Source organism: Columba livia, chromosome 8 (genome assembly GCF_036013475.1).
Source record: "Columba livia isolate bColLiv1 breed racing homer chromosome 8, bColLiv1.pat.W.v2, whole genome shotgun sequence".
Taxonomy (NCBI): domain Eukaryota; kingdom Metazoa; phylum Chordata; class Aves; order Columbiformes; family Columbidae; genus Columba; species Columba livia.
In genome coordinates, this window is record NC_088609.1 from 15,113,571 (window position 1) to 15,136,014 (window position 22,444).

At 42.8% G+C, this 22,444-nt stretch overlaps 2 protein-coding genes across 7 annotated transcripts in view; one reads left to right on the forward strand and one right to left on the reverse strand.

The window, feature by feature from the left end:
- CC2D1B (coiled-coil and C2 domain containing 1B) overlaps window positions 1–19,838 on the forward strand; it is a 35,023-nt gene extending 15,185 nt beyond the window's left edge. For all 3 annotated transcript variants that reach the window (XM_065071046.1, XM_065071048.1, XM_065071045.1), the window contains exons 12-25: window positions 167–239; window positions 3,522–3,634; window positions 4,449–4,641; window positions 6,884–7,056; window positions 7,681–7,806; window positions 8,307–8,365; window positions 8,621–8,737; window positions 9,209–9,282; window positions 9,954–10,012; window positions 11,821–11,872; window positions 12,861–12,960; window positions 16,600–16,690; window positions 17,350–17,480; window positions 18,690–19,838. In XM_065071046.1, coding sequence (XP_064927118.1) covers window positions 167–239; window positions 3,522–3,634; window positions 4,449–4,641; window positions 6,884–7,056; window positions 7,681–7,806; window positions 8,307–8,365; window positions 8,621–8,737; window positions 9,209–9,282; window positions 9,954–10,012; window positions 11,821–11,872; window positions 12,861–12,960; window positions 16,600–16,690; window positions 17,350–17,469 — 1,350 coding nt within the window. In that variant the 3' untranslated portion in view covers window positions 17,470–17,480; window positions 18,690–19,838. The remainder of the gene's footprint in view (window positions 1–166; window positions 240–3,521; window positions 3,635–4,448; window positions 4,642–6,883; window positions 7,057–7,680; window positions 7,807–8,306; window positions 8,366–8,620; window positions 8,738–9,208; window positions 9,283–9,953; window positions 10,013–11,820; window positions 11,873–12,860; window positions 12,961–16,599; window positions 16,691–17,349; window positions 17,481–18,689) is intronic.
- Window positions 19,839–21,738: 1,900 nt separating this feature from the next.
- ZFYVE9 (zinc finger FYVE-type containing 9) overlaps window positions 21,739–22,444 on the reverse strand; it is a 59,871-nt gene continuing 59,165 nt past the window's right edge. For all 4 annotated transcript variants that reach the window (XM_021294967.2, XM_065071037.1, XM_065071038.1 and 1 more), the window contains one exon: window positions 21,739–22,243. In XM_021294967.2, the coding sequence (XP_021150642.2) occupies window positions 22,082–22,243 (162 nt within the window). In that variant the 3' untranslated portion in view covers window positions 21,739–22,081. The remainder of the gene's footprint in view (window positions 22,244–22,444) is intronic.

Consider the following 22,444-nt stretch of genomic DNA (forward strand, 5'->3'; position numbering starts at 1 on the left):
AGCTCCAGTAGGGAAGCTGTAAAGCATTTGGAGGAAGGAGAAATAGAGACAATGCACATATAGCAAAATACTGTGTATTATGCAATATTTATGCTGGTTAAATAGAGATGATTGCTGATTTATAGTCAGCTTCATTTTATGTCTTACTGAGTGCCTTTGCTTACAGCAATACCAGGATGCCATAAGAGCCCATAAAGCAGGGAGAAAAGTTAATTTTTCTGAGCTACCTGTTCCTCCTGGTAAGTATGAATATAAAATGTCCTAATACCAACTTTTGTGTATCTGCTGGGCTCTGGAGGAGGTGTGCAGGTATCACCTCCTCGTGCTGTGGAACAGCTCCTCCTTTTTCTCGGTGAGCGGGCTGGCCTTGGTGTTTGATTTTATTGTGAAACTGCTTATTAACATGCTCGCAGAATTTCACACTGGTGAATATTCCTGATTACTGAGTGCCTGCTTGGCAGCATCAGAACTTGAAACTGGCCCTATTTGAGAAACTAAAACAACTTCACGATGGGCAGGTGCTGAAAATATCACCTGTCTGTCCTCTGTGCCAGCCCTCCTAGAGAAAAGAGTAAACTTGGAAATATTTTCTTCTTAATTTACTGGAAAGAGATTTTGAAAACTGAAAAAAATTGTGATGTTCCCATTCTATTTATTCCCAGCAGGAGACTCAGGACTCTATATTTAATTAAGCATCTTCCAACACCTGACAAGTCAGATCAGTATTGCAGCTCTCATGGCTAGTAAAAGCAGTCTACAGAGATGGAGAAAATCATGCCCAGGGTTGCACTGAAACACAGGCAGAAAATGAACCTGCTTCTTGACACAGTCTGTGTCCTTTTTATCTTCTTCAGAATTTGTAGCGCTGTGTTTGTAAAAGTTTGGGCAAGGTCATCTGTGAATGATTCGCCTCTGGTTTACGTGATCCTGTTTCTCCATCATTCGTTTTGTCTTGTGCCTGATGTGTTCTTTTGGAAAGATACACTTAGCGCAGCAAATTGGTGCTTAGATTTTGTTATTGTTTTTAAAAACCAAACAACCCTAGAAAAGGGACATGGACCTTGTGGCTGTTTTGTCACTGTCAAATGTGACAATGGTAATCACTGTAGTAGTAGTAAAGTAGGCAGTGCCAGTTCTGTCAGGTCACGTACTGCTTTGAAGTCTCTGATTTGAAGCTGTCCCTGAAAAGCAGTTTGGCATCGCTTGTTCTAGAATGTGATCCACTTCTTGGTAAATATTAGTAAGAGTGAGGGACTCCGTATTTACGTCTCTGAAAAGATGCGTATCACAGTATCACAGTATGTTTGGGATTGGAAGGGACCTCAAAAGATCATCTAGTCCAATCCCCCTGCTGGAGCAGGAACGCCTAGGTGAGGTCGCACAGGAACATGTCCAGGCGGGTTTTGAATGTCTCCAGAGAAGGAGACTCCACAACCTCCCTGGGCAGCCTGTTCCAGTGTCTGTCACCCTCACTGAGAAGAAGTTTTTTCTCAAATTTAAGTGGAACCTCTTGTGTTCCAGCTTGATCCCATTACCCCTTGTCCTATCATTGTTTGCCACCAAGAAGAGCCTGGCTCCATCCTCATGGCACTCACCCTTTATATATTTATAAACATTAATAAGGTCCCCCCTCAGTCTCCTCTTCTCCAAACTACAGAGCCCCAGCTCCCTCAGCCTTTCTTCATAAGGGAGGTGCTCCACTCCCTTAATCATCTTTGTTGCCCTACGCTGGACCCTCTCCAGCAGTTCCCTGTCCTTCTTGAACTGAGGGGCCCAGAACTGGACACAATATTGCAGATGTGGTCTCACCAGGGCAGAGTAGAGGGGAAGGAGAACCTCTCTCGATCTACTAACCACCCACCTTGTAATACACCCCAGGATGCCATTGGCCTTCCTGGCCACAAGGGCCCAGTGCTGGCTCATGGTCATCCTGCTGTCCACCAGGACCCCCAGGTCCCTTTCCCCTACACTGCTGTCTAATATGTAATTTCCCAACCTATACTGGAACCTGGGCTTGTTCCTGCCCAGATGCAGGACTCTACACTTTCCCTTGTTAAATTTCATTAGGTTATTCCCCGCCCAACTCTCCAGCCTGTCCAGGTCCCACTGGATGGCAGCACAGCCTTCTGGTGTGTCAGCCACTCCTCCCAGCTTCGTGTCATCAGCAAACTTGCTGATAGTACACTCTGTTCCCTCGTCTAAATCGTTAATGAATAATATTGTCCCCAGTACTGACCCCTGAGGCACTCCACTAGATACTGGCCTCCAACTAGACTCCGCACCATTGACTACCACTCTCTGGCTTCTCTCCTTAAGCCAGTTTGCAACCCACCTCACTACTCTATTGCCTACACCACACCTCCTCAACTTACCTGTGAGGATGCTGTGGGAGACTGTGTCAAAGGCTTTACTGAAGTCAAGGTAGACCTTAGGTAACTTAGTTCCTCGCTTAGAGGCCATATGATTTACTCTGAAGACAACCACTGAGCAGTCACTGGACCCAGCAATGAGATTATAATGGACTGGTTGTGCATTTCATGGCATCTGGATGATAAGTGCCAGCCTTGACCTCCCTGGAGACAAAAATGCAGCTGAGTAATGGAATCAGAAATCACACAGAGGCAGCAGCCCAGGATTCTGTGCTCTGCCTGCCTGTGTACTTCAAACCCGTTCTGTTCTTGGAGCAGCCATCTCTAGCTTCAGATGTAGTTTATCATTACTTTTGTGAGAAATGAGACTGGCAACAAGCATACTTGCTACGTATTGATGAGATAAATCTTAACAGACATTTGATAGTAGTGGCTCTGAGTCTCTGTTGTTTGAAGCTGACACTGAACTGGTAGCATGGAAGTGAGAGTTTGTTGTCCACCATCAGGCCTTCTTCCCATCCTTACAAGGATAATAAAATAATAAAAAAGATTGTTCTTTGTGTATTTCATCTTTTAACTACTGTGATTCTGCCTTTGCAACCTCTGCATTGCAGTAGATTTTTCAGCAGAGGCTGATGTTAGTGTGTTATGCAGATGTCAGCGATGTTGATGTATTGTTTATTACTCTGTGGTGTAGCGCTGTTGTTCTGCTGGACTGGACCAACTCAGGTGAGGCAATAGTGAAAAGGGAAAAAGGAGTCAGCAACTTTTTGTACAATCCACCATCCTTTTGTGCAAAGGAGAGACACTGAATTCTTTGCTGGTTCTGGAGGCATCAGTGTTACCAAAATCTTGAGGTTGTGAGGTTCCTTGTCTGACTGCCACTTGCTGAATTTAGAAAACCATGCTCTGTTATTGCATCATTTTGACATAAACTCTTTAAGCATGGATATCCGTGAGAGATCTGATCTTAAGTGCACCGCTCAGACTTTATCTAGCAAGGCTTTGTGGCTTCGGCCTCAGTCTAGTTGCACTGAATTCTGAAATACATTAGATAATAGATACTTGGATAGAAATAGCTGTACAGAAAAGAAGAAATATGGAAGACAGAACATAGTTCTTACACAACTTCTGTATTCCTTTTCTCCTCAGGATTTCCTCCCCTTCCTGGTGTTGCAGCAACGGAAGGTGATGGCACGATAGCTGCTGTTCTGGAAAGTGCCGGCAAGCTGGCAAATATGGAGGAGAATGATGAAGAGGAGGAGGTTAGTATTTCTTAATAGGATGTGTAAAAGTTAAAATGCTGTCTGTTGTGGTGTGCAGAGATGAGGACATTGGATTTTTCAGTCAAGCAAGGATACAAAGATGAAATACATTTCCCAGAAGTCTGAAGAGTACAGGATCTCAGTAGTAATTTCAATTTGCATTATAGTGTAGGACAGAAATAGAGATGAGATGTTGTTACAGTCAGTACATACAGAGTCTGTGAGTCCAGAGTTTGGCTCTCAGTTGTCTTACATGTGGGTTATATTTTCAAAGCAAACACTTCAGATCCTGGCGACCCCTTCACATTTTTCAAAAGTACTTGTATTTGTACTTTTATCCTGCATCTCAGTAGCTCCTATTTTGTGCTTTCCCAGGATGTTCAGCACTTACTGCTTTTTGTCAGGCAGTACAAGCCTCTGGACTTTGGTTTGATTTTTTTATGTCTCTGTATTTGGTTGCTGATGGTTTGTGCTTTCAAACGGAGTAGCTTTTCATGGAGAGAATTCCTGGATGGTCGTTTTTCTGCATGCATCTGCTTTTTTTTTTTTTAAATCACTGCCTTGTTCAACATTCCTGTCCCTTCTATAGTGGAGGTTTGATGCTTTCATAGGCCAGCTACTTACTGGTGTGGCACAGCTCATAAACCCCCAGAAGTTAAAATTTGCTGTCTAGAATGTTATGTTATGCTCCCCTCAAGAGCAATACCAGGAGGCTGATATAGCGATAACCATGGTTGTTGATGCTTGAGATGTTGTCCTCAAGTCTGAAATAGCTTTTATTGTATTTAATATGAAATTCTTTCTGTTATGCTAGAATGAACTTCTGACACAGGCCCCAGTTGCCAAGAAGCCTGCTCAGCTGCCTGGAAGGCCGACTCAAGTTGTTAGGCCAATTACAGTGCCGTCTGCCACGGCTGGGCAGGAGAGCTCTCCTGAGCGCGGGGAACGGGCTGCGTCACCCTTCACCCTGGACAAGGCAGAGTCAGTGGATCAGCTCCCACCAGCTGGTAAGGTGAAGGGATCATCATTCTCAGTGATTCATTTCCTAGTCGTTTGCACTAGTTTTGTTTAATACTTTGGTACAGAGTTCCTTTCGTTATATTTTAGATATGAGCCTGTGAATGTGTGGCACAGATGTCCTCTGACAGGAGCCTCAATATATGTGTCTGCTGGTGGGCAGATCCAGACCAGCCATGCAGCTTTATTTCACAGAGGCAGCATGTCTAATTATAAGGGTGATTGTTTTTTTAATTAATTTTGATGTAAAAAGTATATCGATTCATAAAGTTTCACTCTGTTCCCATGTGAACTCTACATATACTCCAATTAAAGTGGACAGCTTGCCAGTGTGAATTATTCACTGATCTAATGTAGCTTCCTACATCAAACTGGTTTCTGCCTGGTGCTTCATCCAAGAATCTCCAGCTGGCATATAGGCTGTCGTTCGTCAACCTCTAGTCCTCCTATTGCTAAGGTCACTAAAGTTGTCTCTACAAGGTGAGTTGTACAGATAGTAAGGGACAGCCAGCTCCTCACGCTGTGGTTTGGGCACAACCAGTGGTGTTCAGGCTCTCCCTGATTCTGCTGTCGTGCCTTGACTGTGATCCCGTCCTCCTTCCATCTGCCCTGGGTAGTTCCCTCAGGACAAAGCAGAACTGCCTCCTTGGCTGGTGCGAGTTCTTTTGCAGAGTGCAAAGGTATTTCACACTGGCTCTTCTCTCTAGAAAATTCCAGTACTTTTTTAATAAAGACCACTAGAACGTAGTAGTTGTACATTTTGGCTTTGAAAATCTATGAATCCTCAGGAGGTTTATTTTTTGCAGTTTTAGCTGACATCACATGTGTCAATTGCCCGAGACTTGTGCTGTGAAGGGATTGATAATCCCTGATGTCTGGCATTACAGTCATCTCTCCTGGGTTATTTAAAGTACTTTAAAATATGACCAATAGATGCAGTAACAAAAACCTGGACAAATTCATAGTGACTTGATTTTCACAACAAAACGTCAGTACTTCACTATTGTAAAGCTATATTTAACTAGCTAAAGTGCATTCTGTGATCCTAATGTAACTTTCTTTCCCCTGCAACTATGAAGTGCAGCTTAAAACTGCCTGTAGATGATAAATCAATTGTAAAAACCTGTTTTCTTGTTGGAGAGCACAAGGCTTAGGGAGGTGTGGGAGCTGAGTGGAGCAGTTGCACTTAAGGCCTCTACCAGGAAAGTCAAGAAGCTAAGATCAGTTGGATTAATGGCTTTGCTCAGTCCATTCTCCACAGATTTTTTCTGAAAAATACCTGTGCTCTGTGTCTTGGCCTCGCAGAGTACACCACAGGTTTTGTCTCGGTGGAATCTGGGCTAGCTATCTTGTCTAATTAGTTTGGTTTTGGCTGATCAAGCAAATTGCTCACAGCAGCAGGACAGCAGGTTCTTTCACAAGGATGGGAATAAGTTGATTGTCATCTGACAGCAGTGAACACAGTGAGGAAGTCACTGGTGTATTTATTTGCTGAGACAGGCACCTCTTGCAGGTGGTGTTTAGCTTGTGTAGTCACGAGTAGAGTGCAGTGGTGAATACAGTATGAGTATCTTTGGAAAAGGCTGTAATCAGCTCATGCTGTACCATTTCCTAAGCGAGCTATAAGAAGACGCAGGATGCATTGACCTGTTGCGGTGTAAAGCAATTTTTTCTGGCTTGTGTGTTCGTCCTTACTGTTTGGGAAGGAAAGCGGAGACCCAAGAATTAATAAGAAACTAAGATGGTAAAGATTTACAAACAAGCAGAAGTGGGTATGTCTCTGTGTGCCTGCACATTGGTTCAGCTGCACATTTTTTTTTCTGAAGGGTCAGGGGAAAGGAAAGAAATGAGTACAGAAGATGCTCATCATATTTGCTGTCCTTTAGAAGTTAACATGTCAAGCTGAAGGTTTGGATTCAGCTTCTGCTTTGGACCCATCAGCTGCACTGGAGTTTGTCTCCTGCCTGCAAATAAGGGGCCATAATTACTATTGTCACACTTCTGAAGTGCTAAGAGGTCTTTTGATGAAGGATACCATGACAAAAGGAAGTTTGTTTCTTTTTCTGATACTTGAAACTGGCCAAGAAACAATTAAGTGTAGTAAGGAAATGTCCTTATTTGATATCTATACTTCTGCTGACCTTTTTCTGGGTATAAACTGAACATGATAAACCTGTTTCAGGGGCATGACAGCATCAGATGAGCAAGGGTTTTCATACAACTGTTTTTCAGCTAGGGAACAGCTGGAGTTTCTGGAGAACAGAAAGAAGCAATACATGAAGGCAGCTGTCAAAGCAAAGAAGGAAAATAACCTTGAACAAGCTAAGATGTATCTCAGAACAGCCAAGAGCTTTGACCTAAAGATTGAGCAAGCAAAATGTGGCAAACCTGTTGATATTTCCAAGGTTAGTAATACTGTTAGTTTTCTGCTTTTTTTCATATTCTTGGACGTGTTAAGTACTTACTTCAAAGAGTGAATGATTTAATAAGTATTTCCTGACACAAATTTTAAGTTGGTTTGTTCAAGTGACAAATCTGGATACTGAGCCCTGAAAGTCCTCTATATTTTTGCTTTAGTTTTTGGGTTGGTTTCTTCTACTCTCCTCAAATTCAGCCTCCATGATCCATTTGCTCCCTGACAGGCCATGGCACACCTCAGCCGTGGCACACCTCAGCCATACAGCTTGCAAAGGTGTTCACTGGACTTAGGGCGCGAGTACATCTTAGCTGTGTCGTAACTCCAGTTTGGGATGAGGATCGGGTGTGTGTGTTACAGTGGTGCCCTGGTTTCTCTGCACTATAATAGCTCTCCTGACCTGAACAGTTAGGGAATTAGGCCTGTAAGACATTCTGTGGGGTTTTATGACTTCAGCAGTTGTCAGGCAGTGGTGTAAGTAGTGGTTGGTTCAGAATTGCCTTGAGAGGAAAACAAACCTGTCTCCCTTCAGTGACCTTTCCATACGTTCTGCTTTTTGTCTACTTCATTTTTTCCTATAAGGGCTCTGAAACATGGTGTTCTTGTGTTGCAGCTGCCATCACCCCCTACAGATGATGAGGGTGATTTTATCTTCATACACCATGAAGATGTCAGACTGTCCCAGAAAGCAGATGAAGTGTATACACAGCTCATAAAATTGCTGAAGGACCAACATGAGGTGACCATTTTATCTTTAATGTTTCTCTGAGTTTTATTAATATTATAAACCCATAATTGTTTCTGTGGGGTCTTTTGTTTTTCTTTTAAAATACTTTTGATTTTGTGCGTCCTAAAGTGGAGAATTTTCAGGGTTGGGTTCCCTGCTAGTTAAAGTCAGAGGGTGCACTTGGAGGCTTGGGACTGTCAAATTATCACTATTAAATACGAACGCTCAAGTTTTTAAATAGTACCCAAATAATTAAGACTAGTCCTTGGGTGAACCTTATATCTAGAAATTAAGAGATTAAAAAGTAATAGGGCAGAAAAGCTCATACAAATTCTGTACTCGGCTTTGGGCTTAAAGGGTTCGGGGCGGAGGGCATGTTTTGGGGTGACTTGGGAAAACTCTTGACTTTTCTTAAATTAGATTGTCATCAACCTCAAAACTCTCTGCCAATCATGAATCAGTGTGTAAGGATCACTAAGTGCATCTATATTTGGTTTTGTTTGTGTTGACAGAGGTGTTTGCAGTATTCCAAGCAATTTATGCACCTGGGAAACGTTGCAGAAACGACTCGGTAAGCCCCTCTGCCGACTGTTAGTCATCCACACTGTGGTCAGGCTTGATTCTGCCTGAACCCCCTAAAGATGATGGGGGTCAGGTTGGTGAGCTGCTCATTATGTGAATGGGTCGGTAACAGTGAGGCCGGCGTCTCCGAGTCGCTCTCAGGCCTGTTGCGGGATTTACTCTGTGGCCTCTCTCCGGGAGAATGCTCTGTTTGATGTGCTGTTGCGTGTGGAGCTTTTCTGTTGTTTGTCTGCCTTTTCTGTAGGTTTGAGAAACTGGCACAAGGTTGTAAAAAGGACATGGACATCCTGCAGCTTGCACGAGCACAAGGAATGGATCCTCCAAGCCACCACTTTGAGGAAAGAACTTTTAAAATGATAAGGTGTGGAAAAACAAAGGGATTTCTCGCACTGGCTGGAATGAGTTTTCTGGTTTCTAGCTCTTGCTGGATTCAGCAAACTTGGGTTAGGCTCAGCATTCCTGAAAGAACACTCTCAATGACTTAAATATGAAGAAGTTGTTCTCTAATTTCTGTTCTGGGTTCTTTTGTTTTCAAAATACCTCCAACTTCATCTCTTGTATTCTGCTATTTCAGCTGTTCTTCCTCTTTATTTCTCCCTTAATCCTGTTGCCTTTGGGCTTTGTTCTTGGCATTTTTCACTGTACCTCAGAGATGTTTTTATCTTGGTTTGTACTCTCTCCTCGCTTTTCTGTAATTTATGAAGATGATCTGTGTAGGAATGCGCTATTGAAAAAGGTCTGACGGACACTAGTGGCATCCTGGTCTGGCACTGGATCAAGTGGTAGTGGGCTACTGGAATGAATATGCTTTTTTGTCTTTATTTTTTCACAGGATATTTTCTGAACTCAACAGCACAGAAATGCACCTCCTTATTGTCAGGGGGATAAACCTACCAGCTCCGCCAGGTATGTACTCAAAAGGGTATGTGGGCTTTTTCCTTTGAGTAGGTAAGGAAGGTGGTGGGGAATGAGGTTTTTCTACCTTGAAGACCACTTCAGGAGTTGAGACTTTTGTTGCCACAACTCATTAAAACAAAATAACCAGATTTCAGACTCAGGCCTCCAAAAAAACCTTTAAACATTTAAGGTATTTAAAAGCAAACAACTCAGAAGAATAAAGAGAATCTGGGTTCCATCTGGACAGAGAGAAAAACTTTAAATTGTTTTGGGTTTGCGTATAACTGGGTCATAATTTAAGTTTCATATTCACCTCCTATTTTGAGTGCCAGCCCTAACTCTGCATCGACTTCATGTGTATTGACCTTTCAGCAGACACGAGTTGCTCCTGCCAACATTACAGCTTTTAGTTCTTTGTTTCTGGGGCACTTGTAAACTATCTGTGCTAGATTGTCTCAGGACTAACAATAGCATTAATAAAAGTAGATTTCTTTCCTTTGGGTGCAACATTTTTATGGATTTTGGTTTGGTGGATGGGTTTTTCTGTTGTAAAATGACAGATCATGAGTCACCTAACTGATTTTCAGTTAGGTGTTCTTGAAAATCCTGCTCAACGTTAACAGACACAATGAAAATGTCTGTATTGGCTGTTTGGATTGACTGGTTGTTGTTTTGTTCAGGTGTATCACCAAGAGACTTGGATGCATTTGTGAAGTTTGAATTTCAGTACCCAAGTGCGGTGAGTGTGTTCTGGCTTGTCTGTGACCCTTCCCAGTGCGTTGGCTTCTGAGGCCTTCAGGGAGGGAGTGTAGGTTTTCTTCTAGAAAGGAAAACCACTTACAGGCATACTGCCCGAACTCATTTTTAAAACAGAAACTTTTGCTGAGAAACAAAACTGAATCTGTTTCCTGCAGATTTGAGCTTTGCTGCACCTTTCTCTCGGTGTTCTCCACACCTCACACTTGGCGGTGTGATCTCTGCGCCAGGCTCGCGTGTCCCCTGGCTGGCTGACCACCAGCTTAACGCTGACCAGCATTTGCAGTGCTCAGCTCTGCCCACCTTTCCCCACCAAATACACTAATTGGCCTGTTTTTTGTTAGCAAAATTGGTAGGTGGTCATTTCTTTCAACTTCTTACCCTGGTAGCTTCAACCAAACTCACACAAAGTTGTCACTAGGGGAGAGAGGCCACCTTAGATGTTGTCTCCCTCTAAGTCCCATTCCTTTAAGAAAACAGGCTGTTAAAGGCATTACTTTTGGGCGTCTTCTGTAATTATAGTAATTGATTGAAAAGGTGAATCTTTGTCCTCAAATAAGTGCATGTGATTCTTGGTGATGTAATTAGCAAATAGATATGTGCGTATCTGGAGAAAGGACTTAGGCCACACAAGTTTCTTGACTTTACTAATGAGTACTTCTGTATATGTGCATGTAGACATGTGCATATATATGTGTAAGTATATAAAAAGATATGTATACATATATATATTGCTTGTTTCCTTAAAACTCCCCAGTGTCATCCTGTTCCACTCAACTTCAAAAGCAGTTTCTGATCTGAGAAATACTGCAGTCATTGAGCCAGAGAAGGGATTATCAAGAGAGGTGTCTGCTCTTACTATCAGCAGAGGTGCTGGGGCTTCTGCTGCTTCCTCTGTAGGGCAAAAACCAATCTTTGCTCTTACAGGACTAATACTTTGCCCTGTGAGAGTGCAGAGTCTGGATTTTTACCTCATAATAAATTCTGCAGCAAATCCACTGAAATAACTTCAATTACCTGTGAGAAATTGGTGATGGACAGACCAGGTTTGTGTTATGTGAGGCCTTAATGGAGGAGTTCACCCCATTAGGGTGGCTGAAAACAAAATTGGTCTGTATTGAGTAATTTTCTGGAGAATAAGAATCAGCATAGTTGCTTTTAATCTATTTTGTTTTAAAAGCCAGGTCTCTACTGCTTAGCCAACCCTCAAACACACCACCTTTCTCCTTCACAGCTGAAATCAGTTTTGCAAAGTAGCTGCAATAATTAGGTCACATTGTCCTTGTTCAGTCCCCAGAGATTTGGTTTGTACTCTGCTTTAGGTTAAAAGTTAATTAATTTTGGTGGCAGATTGATTGTCAGGCAAAATAATAGTAGGGCAATTCCCTGAGTGATTTGTGATGAATTCCTTGTGTAGCTTATTATTCCAACTAATGCAGAAGGAACAAAACTACCGTGTCGTGGAACGTGCGTAGTTTATCATGTAGCTTAACAGGTGCAGTCAGAACTTTATGATGATTGGATTGAATTGAGTGTGACCGTGTAGCTTATCGGTGGCTCTTACATTTAAAGTAATGGTTTGGCTTGTTCTTTATCTAGTATTATACTTGTTACCACAAAGAAACCCAAAGATTTTAGTCTTGAATGTACCATGACTCATAATTCATATAAACCCCTGAACCTCATTTTTCTTGAATAGGTGTAAAAAAGAGCTGGTAATAAAAATGGTTATTACTCTGTATTTTGAAGTAATATCTGATGGGTTTGTGTCATGTGTGTCTCTTTTAATAGGAGCAACCTCAAAAGAGTAAAACGCCTGTAATTAACAATAACAATTGTCCAGGTTAGTACTTTTCCTGGGACAGTGGGAAAAATGTGGCACCTTGGGAATTGCATGAGAGGGCTCACGGGAGGGTGAAGTCCAGCTGTGCTGGCAATTTCTCCACCCTCATCCCAGTACTGGTTGTAGTTATTGTGTTACGAATTAGTGAAATCATCCAGTTACCAGTCATGTTCCAGCTGTTGCTGTCAGCCCTGCTGGGACATGGGCCAGGTAAATAAATACTCCTTATTAAACAAGTCAAATTCTTAATTTTAATGTCTCCGTGGATTAGATGGTTTTCAGTCAGATTTGGTGTCCTGGGAGAGTGGCAGTTCTGTCGTGATTTTTGCTAATCAGCTAACATTTCGAAACCTGGCAAAACATCATCATCGCAGATTTATTTTTTTAAGACAATGTGTCTTGAAACCAACTAAAATACTTTATTTGTACCTTTTGAAAAATAGCCCTTTGTACATGGCCATTGAATACCAGTATTAAACTTATGTATTGTAGAATTAATCATCTTGCACTCTGAATTTGGTTTATTGCTATATTGTTTTGTTCAATTCTTGCAGTAAGCAGCCATCTAATATCAAAACAGCTTTGAATTCAGTATCCAAATTACTAGTTGTGAATTTATCAAAATGCCCCTTCCCAGTCCAACTTTACTATGTTTTTTCCTTATTATTTTGTACCATTTTTTAGCCACAGACATTCTGCTGAAAGACCTAGATTCTCCAGTTTTGGCTCTCCAGTAACTTGCTGTCACCTCCTCACGATGACTTGCTGTTTCTGTCCCTGTAAAGTGGGGATGACAGGGATGAACTGTTGCATAGGGACACCGACTTGTTAATGACTGGCACAACCTCCTGAGAAGGAGTTTCGTATGGATGTGAAGTGTCTTTCACAAATGGGCCAAACTGAGATAAACAGAGATCTGAGTTGTAGAGCACTGTGCATAATTTGACTTTGACAGCTTTCTTTCATTTTTTTTATGTCTTGATTGTAGAATACAACCAGTTGTTCAAGTTAAACATCAACCGAAATCACAGAGGTTTCCGACGAGCAATTCGGTCCAAAGGAATTAAGTTTGAAGTATTTCATAAAGGGTAAGTCTATAGCTTGCTCCCCCCTTGCTGCTTCTCTGAAAGGAGTGTTGTAGCTGAAATTTATGAAGCACAATGTTTAAGTTAGCAATAAAGAGTTGTCTAGATCTCTTGTCTGAGAAGTCCTTTCAAAATGTGCCTGATCTCTCTGTTTTCCCCTGAGAGGATGAAAATAATGCAGTTCTATGAAGTTGGTTCATAACTGGCAGATTGGCTGAGGATTAGTGTGTTAAGAGGAACTGATGAGTCTGAGAAGGTAATGAATGATTCAGCTTCAAATCATTTTGATTCTTGGCCAAGCTGGTTTTAGTCATCACGACTAGAAGATTTAAATGTCCTGTGGGGAGAACTTAGTAGAATAATGAAGTACAAGTGGCAGCAAAATACGAAGAGCAGTAAAGCAGATGACAGATGATGGCAGAACTAGTGTTATGTTTTTGTATCTATCTTTTTCTGAGGATCTTACAGTATTTATCGAGCACTGTTCAACTGTCTGGAGAGAGACAGACTCTCCTCATCTCAGGGGTCAAGATGAGATGGATGTTAAGAATTGGTAATGTTCAGGGAAGTTGTCCTTTATCTGGGCTCATTACTGATTTATTCAAAATGTGAGTGGCCTGTATTCATTAATTCCTGAGCTGGTTGTGATCCTTGACTTGGATGGGATGTTAGATAACCTGGTTTCGTCTCGCTGGCTCTTTGTGCTATTCTTTGTTTCTGTTACTGGGACATGCAGAAATGATCTGTAGCTTCCCTGAGGTGGTTTTTGAATTGAAGGTGTTTTAATTTGTGAACTCAAGTCCCACTGTTTTTAACCAGATCTTCCATTTACATCTCCATTGAAGAAAAAGCTGATTTTCTTTCTTTATTGGTCCTGACTGCTGTGTTGTTAAAGATTTCACTGTTAGAGATCCTGCCTCTCTTGCAGAGAACTGTTAAGCATTTACATTTGTTTAAAACCTTTTCCCCTCTCCTTTTCGTACTGTTGCACATATGGGGTATATCCTCTTCTCCCACCAGCTGGCACCGTGCTTGTTTTTAAGGTCTGAGCTCAGGCTTAAGTTCACCCATTAGGAAACACTCTCCATTAATTCACTAATTGTATGCCAGCTTCAGATTTGCCTTTGCAGCCTTTTGGAAGATGAGAAAGAAAATCTGTGTGAGTTGTCTCTTTTCGGGTTCTGATTTTTTTTTGTTCATAGAGCAGGAACCCAGCAAGTTGAGGAGACACATGTCTCAGGACAAAATAGCAACTGGGAAGGAGAAAAATAAGAAGTGCCCACTGTGACCTTCCCCTGGCCATTTCTTAGGAGAAAGGAGAGGATTAAGTGATCCAGGCTCTTCTCTAAATGCTGTCTGTGCACTCTCTTCAGGACTATAAATGAATAATGCTTTCGGAAATGCTTGTAGATGTTGTAGTTTTGGGGTCTCTGGTCACTCTTTGACCACCTCCCAGGTAATATTTTATTGCAGTGAGCAAAGGGGACTTGTTTCAGGTCAGATATATATTAAAATTCATTTTTAAAAACACTTTCAAGTAAAAACCCAGTAAAGCATTTTTCCAAAGGAAATGGCTCTCCTTAAACCTCTGCTAAAAGCTTCTGAAGATAAAAGGAGATTTCCCCAGAGCTGTTTCTGAAGCCAGGGCCTAGGGCAAGTTCCCATTTTTCACTGCAAACCCCCTGGAACTGGTCAGGGAGGAATCAGTCTTTGTTGTTTCTTGAATTATAAATTGGGAAAATGCTTTAAAAAAATTCAGGTAGAAGAACTGCTGATTCTCTTTTTAAAATAATGAACAAAGTGTCCAACATGCTGCAGTACAGTTATATAATCCTTCTTCATTGTAAGGTGCTTGTGAAGTTAAGGGAGTATTCTAGCGTGTAAGATAATGAATTCTGAACTTTTAGAAATGATTTTGAGAGTCTAATCTCATCGGTGGAGAACACGGTCTCATCTTTGGAAGGCTTCCTGTCCACAGAATTTGCAGGCATTGTGTTTAGAGGCAGCACTGGCAGCCCTTGAGGGACCTGCAGGATTATTTTCCTGTACTACTGCAATTTGTGTTGAGATGGACAAACTGACAACTAAGAAGCACTTTACCTGAGCTGGCGTCTTTCAGGTCTTTCAGCAACAGGTTTTTGGAACAGAGGTACTTCCCAGCAACGCCTCACCACGTGTTCCAGCGGGTTCAGGGCTGTGCTCTGGTGCTCCTCTTCCCATCTAAAGTGTCTGATCTCCCTCCCGCCAGCTCGCTAACAGTACCTGACCATTGTCCTCGTCTATAGAGGTTTTATAGGAGCCGTAGCATTCCTGATGGCATTTCTGAGCACCCAAGGCAGGAAGTGAGCTCAAAGTCTGGGTGACAGGCTTCTTATACTGCAGTTGATATGAGCCATTTGGAGAATCTATGACTGAAGCAGCCATTGAGGTGGTGGGTATGAGGAAACAACCTCAGTCCTTTTCCAGGCAGAGATTTTATACAATTGGGTTCTCAGATGTTCATGTGAAAATTGCAGGCGTGTCTGGGATTCATGTGCCGGGCACCCCGGCCACTGATGACACGATCATGAGGATCCGTGTAACAATCTTCAGAGCGTTCATTGCACATGTCAGGTCTTGTTGAAGAAGGGTGGATGTTTTGGGGATGTTTTTGTTAGTTTGGTTTCCTAAATACAATGGCATAAAACAATGAATTCCTGGCAGGTTTCCTATCTAGAACAGGGCAGGTGTGGCCGGTTGGCTCTCCTGCCTCCAGATCTCTACATTTTAGTTATCAAACTTTCTGGAGACAGATTCAGGGAATCCAGAGCTTTGAGCTGCGCACTTCTGTGGGATTAGTGTGTTTCAGTCTCAGCTGTGGCCTTCTGGAGGAGTTTGTCTGGATAAAGATGGCAACACCTGTCTCTGGTAAGGCGAAGGTGATAGAACTGTTAAACAGAAGTGGCTGTAGCAGAAAGAAGTTGATTGTTTTCCTTGCAGGATAAAAATGTTCTGTGTTTAACTTCAGCAGACTAGAAATTCTAAAATCATAGTTCTTGAGTGTTAAATCTAACAGTATGAAGGTGAGTCAAAACAATAGCTGAAATGAAATGTTTTACTTGTTGAAATTGAGTGTTTTGATTTATCAAGATGAAACAGAATGATTCATGCAACTTTTTCCTAATCAGCAGTTTGCCAAAACCAGCATGTGCCTGTGAAATGTTTGTTTTGGTGAGAGATGCAGCTTCCTTGGGAAATTTTTCAGCCTGTTCTGTTAAACAGCCTGTGGCAGCAGATTCCTGGCTGTCCTGGCTGTTGCTGGTTGTCCTGGCTGTCAGGCCGTTCTTTCCTGTCACCCCGTGCAGGGACAGAAGCTGCTGCCATTCCAAGCGCTGGTTTAGTTGTTTGTTTTGCTTCACTACTGTCCTCATCTTCAATTTGCTTGCAGGAGAACAATTTAAAAAATCAGTATTTCTGTATCTTGTAGTCTACTTCTCTCAGGGTTTGCCCCTCGTACCCTGGTTTGCAGGGTTCTGGCAGCATCTCGACTCGCCCTCCTGGATGCAGTGGTGGTGCAAATAGTGATGACTTCTTAGCCTAATTTCTCTTTAATGTTAAAAAAAGCCCTCAGCCATTCCACTAAGGAAGGTTTCTGTGAAACAGGTCCTTTTTCAGAAGTGACAAGCAAGTGGGGACAGCACACTTGAAGCTGGAAAAGCTGGAATCAGAATGTGAAGTCAGAGAGATCATCGAGGTATGTTTTCTGGGTGAGGTGTGTTCTTCTAGTGAGTATGATTTGAACACCAAGGGAAAATGAATATTCGCATTGCCTAAGTGTGTTTGTACACAGTTGACAGTTTTGTATTGGGTGATTCTGACAAACAACAATGGGCTGGTTTTCATCTCTTGAAGCTTGTCTTAGCTGTGAGTGTTCTGATACCGGGAGCTTCTTGGGGTCTCTCTTCTGCAAATTTTCTGTATCAAGATAGTTTTCTTTGTCAGGACCAAAAAAATCAGGTGGTTCCCACAAATATCCATATTGATAGCTAACAAGTCAAAGGGTTAAGCAAAGACTGCCAAGTGAGGGGAGAGCTGCTGTAAGGTCCAGCGGGAGATCACAAAGTGAAGCCTTAAAAAATAAGAATCCCTCGGGCTGTGTCACAGACACGCCCAGGACACGGCTGCCCCTGGAGCCGGCCGTGCTGGGCTGGGGGTTTGGGCACAGAGGTGGTGCCGCCCTGGGACCCGCTGTGCTGAGCGATGGAGCCGGGAGCGCAGGGCTGTGATGGCTCCCAGTGGTCTCTGTCATCTTCTGGTCATGGGGAAATAAAGTCAGTGCTCGCCCGAGGCGCTACAGTTGGACATTATCATTTGTATGTGTGATAACCGCACTTCTCTTTGTGGCTCTTTCAGATTTTTGATGGCAGAAAACCCACTGGAGGGAAACTGGAAGTGAAAGTGAGACTCAGGGAGCCCCTCAGTGGTCAAGATCTTCAAACGATCACAGAAAACTGGCTGGTCCTTGAGCATTAGTGCTGTCTGAGGTATGAACGCTGCGGCTAAAGATGTTCTGGCCAGAACTTGACAGGGCTACAGATCAACTCTGCTTGAATAATGTCATTGTTGACATTGACCCAGTTACACAGCTCTGGCTTTGATACCATTTGTCTTTATATTTGTAGTGGTGAGCTGACATCATTTCAGAAACGAGGTTACAGAATCTCTGATGAGTTTGTAAATCAAAAACGCCATTTCACAATCCCTTGAAATGCAGGGAGAACTTCTAGCATGACCTTTATTTAGAATAATTTAGAAAATAAGGTTGACTAATCCTTTCTAGGAGAAAGGGTACTTTCCATTCATCCTATTGTTAACAAAAAAGCTTTCAGGATTAGCAAAGACCCTTCTTCCCTGACCAGAAGCTAGAGAAGGGTGTTTGTTTGCCTCATGAAGTCTGTTTGACTTTATTTGAAAGGGAAACTATCAGAGATGGGCTTTCTTCTGGATACTTGAGGCTTCTTGGCAGGGAGAAACAGTTGAATCCAGGCTACCCAAAATCCGTGCCTGGTGCTCACTGTGCTCTTCATCGAGCACAAAAGACGAGCTGTGTGCTGCCACAGCAGCTCTGTAGTACAAGGATGAAAGAGGTCGGCTACTTCTTGCCAGCCCCTATGGAAACTGCTCAGTTTTGGAGCTCATCTTCCTTTCTCATGCATTCTAGGTGTTGTAAATTCTCCCTTCCAAAAAAAAAATAAACATTTTGGTGTTGTTTTTTTTTTTTTAAAGCTATTTTCTCCATAAAGTTACGGAAGGGTAAGAAGTACCAGAAGTCCATCTACCAGTGGAAGCTCTAGTTCACCCTACTGTTATATATGTTTTATAATCAGTTTTTATTGCATGGTGACACACTCTTATTTCTCCCAGACTCAGAACACAAATTGGAGACACATGGCAGAATTGCTGTTTCATGGGCATTGCTTTTTCTTTAGAGCAATTGATACAGCAACCTAAATAACCTCCATTTAGCACAGTTTTGTAGACAGCATTTTTTAGACAATCTGTTAAAAGTACATCTGATGTTTGAAAGAAATCCAGATTAGTTGGACACAATCACTGATATCATGAAGCTGAGGTCCTCACTTGTCGCTCATCCAGAAAATTCATGTCAGTGTTTTACGTATAATTGGGCCTTGAAATGTGAACAACCATTAAAATACTTCATCAAATGATGTTTGTTTGTTTGTTTTTTCCAGATCCATTGGAACGCAAGATGTGGGATGAACGTATGTAGAAAGATGCTGCTAGCTGCAAGCACCAAAGATGTTAAAAGAATGCACTACTGAACCTAATGTCTATTTTGATAACAGCCATAGTGCTTATTAATAACTGTAAGGCAAATGTAAGGCTCTGGAAATCGCTGCTGCAGGGAATTGTTACTAGTCTACACAAAATAGACAGAATTGCCTTAACGTGGGACTACTAATGTAGCGCCAGGATGAATGTTACGTTAACTATGCATAGCGGTGTGTGAGAAGTTCAGCCTCTTAAAAATTCCCTGAGGCAGCGCAGAAACTTTTCAGTCAAGTCACAGGTAAGACCTTTCCTGGAATTCATTTTCTCAAGTGTACAAGCAGCCAGTGTGGTACAGTGAACAGTCTGCTACCGCTTCTTCTGTTCTCTCTTATCAAGGCCTGTTTGCTTTGGGTTTTTGTTTCCTAAAATAGAGGAGAGACACCTTCGGCAGCAATCTGGCAGCCGGGTGTCCCTCCTCCGCGCGTGCCACCACGACACGACGTTCAATGGGATGTTGCCTTTCAGAAGAAAAGAGTGCAGGGCTTCTAGCGGCCGGTGTTTACAGATCCACGTGTTTGTTCTGGCTCCCAGGTGTCTGCCATGCTTGCTGCGCTGCCTGCTCAGTGCAGCCGGGTACTGTGCCTTCATCCTTTTTCTGTTTTTAATTTTAAAAAAGGAGAAAAAAAAAGTATGCTAGGCTCTGCTGCTTCCCAAATGTTCCTTGTATTTTTACAAAGATAGGCTTCTACAGTTCTTCCAGGTGATGGGGAAAGTAGCCACTCTTTGTCACATAGAAAAACAGATGATGAGTATTTTCAGGAATGCTTTTGATCAGCAGCGTATGGTACCAAATACGTTTGTGTTTTCAAATCTTGGTGAGGTAACAGAAAGGAGCGATGTGAAAGGAGAGGCCGTGCCTGCCCTGGGCAGCGGGAGCTCCAGCACCCACTGTTCGTGTCGGGCGAGGCTGCAGACAGAACAGAGAACAGACCAGTAAGGCAGCGCTGCCTCTGCCTTCTGAGCAGATGAAGACAATACAGTGTTTGGGTTTTAATTTCAATAAATTTAATATACAAAACTACATGTTGAAAATAAAAATATAATATGCAGTTTTTTGCAGTGTTAACTAACTGAATTTTTAAAGTACAATTTTTTTTCTAAAACAAGTACTCATTTCTTAACAACATGGTAATTAAGGTCATTTAAAAGGCTATGGCTGAAGCAAACATGTCAGTCACCAGCTGATAATGTTTTGCACAAACAATCCAAACCTAAAAGACTTTTGGGGCAAAGGAAGAGAAGATGACTCTTTTTTTTTTTCACCTTTTTTACTGCATTATTAAGCATAACAATGCAACTAAGGTAACTGGGAAGCCGCTGCTGTGGCGAAGCTGGAGAGCAGGCTGAAGAAGGGAGGTGGTTGGTTTGTAGAACATTCTTCCAGCTGCAGCAGGTAGCGCAGCGCTGTGTCCCAACAGTGCGCAGGGAGCTTGAAAGTCACCTCAGTCCTGTTCTGCTGCACAAATTCATAGGAAGGCTACTGATTGTGCAATAGTTCAAGGTTTGTCCATCGTGAAACATGAAACAAGCTGTGTGAAGCCAGCCACCTCTCCCCGAACACCAGAGGTAAGGCTGCACTCTCCTGTAACTCACCGATTCAGCTGTGGCCATGTGCTACCTCTTGCTGGCCAGCACTTACGTCTGGAGTTGCTGCCAGTTCTCTGACCGGCCTTCTCCCAGTGCTGGGTGCTGACAGCTGGAATTTGCAGTATTGGATTTGTTGGACTTTCCTTTCTTTTTAAAAAGAAGCAGTAGCTATTTATTTGCAACTGCACTCTGTACATACACTGTGCTGTCCTTACATAAAATACATTGCTATGTGTGCAGTTACCTTTTCCTTTGCCCAGCTGGTGCTGTATATTTGTTTAAAACATGGAGCATCAGTCTCACAGTAGCCCTGCGCTTCCCTTTCTATTTGAAAGGCCGCCTGTGTTACTCATATAGAGCAAAACCAGACTAATCCTCTCTGCATCCACCAGCACTGGCTGACGATGCAAGGTCTGAAAGAGACTGACCATAACTGAGCCCCTCTCTTCCCACATTAATTTTCTGTCCAGGCAGGTGGGGAAACCTTCCCTGCTGTTCTGGGGGAGACTCAGCTGCTTTGCACGGCTCTGGCTGAACAAACCAAACCCCTCGTCCTGCCCTCAGCTCTTCCCCCTGCTGAGCAGTTTTCCATGGAGACAGTAAGAATGTGGAACCACGTTTCCTCTGGCTGAGTCTCAAGTCCAGCTTCACAGACGTGAGCAGCTGCTTTCCTTACTCATGCCCTCTCAGGTGAGACAGGAGCTCTGGGCCAGTGCAAGTGTTCAGAGCTGACCAGAAAGCTGCTTTTTTTTTTCAGCAGAACATGCAAACCCAGCTGCTCTATTCTGTTATCACAGGTAAGCTTTTACACAGTGCTGCTAATACGAAGTGTGAGCTCTCTTGCAGTACGTGACACTGGCGATAGCTACAGCACACAGCAGGGAGGACACTGAAAGCTGCCCTGGGTGTTCCTTTTCTTCAAAAAGCAGGACCTATGGGGAAGAGGAATGAGATATAACTGCACTTTAGGGCTAATATTTCCTCTGCTTCATACAGATTTGTAAACAAAGTACACAATAGCAGAGGTGGTCCAGGAGATTATAGAAATCTGCCCAGGTGATGAGTTTTTATAGTAAATAGAGGAAAAAAGTAAACTAGCCTATTACACACACACAAGTTTACATAATACCGCACCTGCCTGCCCTTCTGCTCGTTTGGACACATATACAAATGGAGTTATGGCTGGGTAATCGTTCCACATCTCTCAAGGGCTACTCCAGGCATATTTCAACCAATAATTTGGTCAAAATAATGTAAACGTTGCTTTTTAATGTCTACAGAATAACCACAAACAGCATTATGATGAGGTCAGCACGGAGGTCTTGATTGTTTCTTACGTGTCCATCTACAAACAGTACAAGATTGGAGTTTCACTTTTTATTTATGCCCCAGTGATCTTTGCACCCGTTTGAGCATTTAGAGTACACGACTGTAAGTCTTTAAACATGAGCATTTCTCTAAACAGTAACAGAAGTGGAGTAGCTGCAAGGATAGCATAGCCATGTTGTAGTATAGAAGCTGCCCTGATCCTCTGGTTGTTGACAATGCATAGAAGATTTAGAATTATGGAACAACTGTCCCTCCCTCCTCCCCCCATTTTCCTCCCCAATAGTGTTAACAAAAGCTTAATTTTTCCAGTTTTAAAGTGCAAATGATTCAGATACAACTGCTGCTGGAACAGGTCTGAACAGAAAATGAAGTCCTCTTATGAGATGTTCTCCAGGATATAAAAGATGAGCTCCATGATGACGGGCCCCTCGCTGAGCTGACACGCCCCTCCATGAATCACCGGCACTAAGGCACTGTCCAGGTCATTCATGTACTGCGAGGGCAGGGGCTGCCCGTTGCTCCCAGCTTGGTAACCAACCTACAAAACACAAGACTGGGGTTTACAGAGAGCAGGACACAAGTGTGGGGCAGGAAAGGGGGATGAGCTGTGTGAGGTGCTGTCTCGGCCCGGGGCGCTTGAGCACTTGCGTAGGACCTAACAGGCACTAAAGCAGCTTTTCCACTTGATTTTGTTCCTCTTTGTTTTCCTGGTGGCTGCCTAGACAAAAGTAGCCTCTTT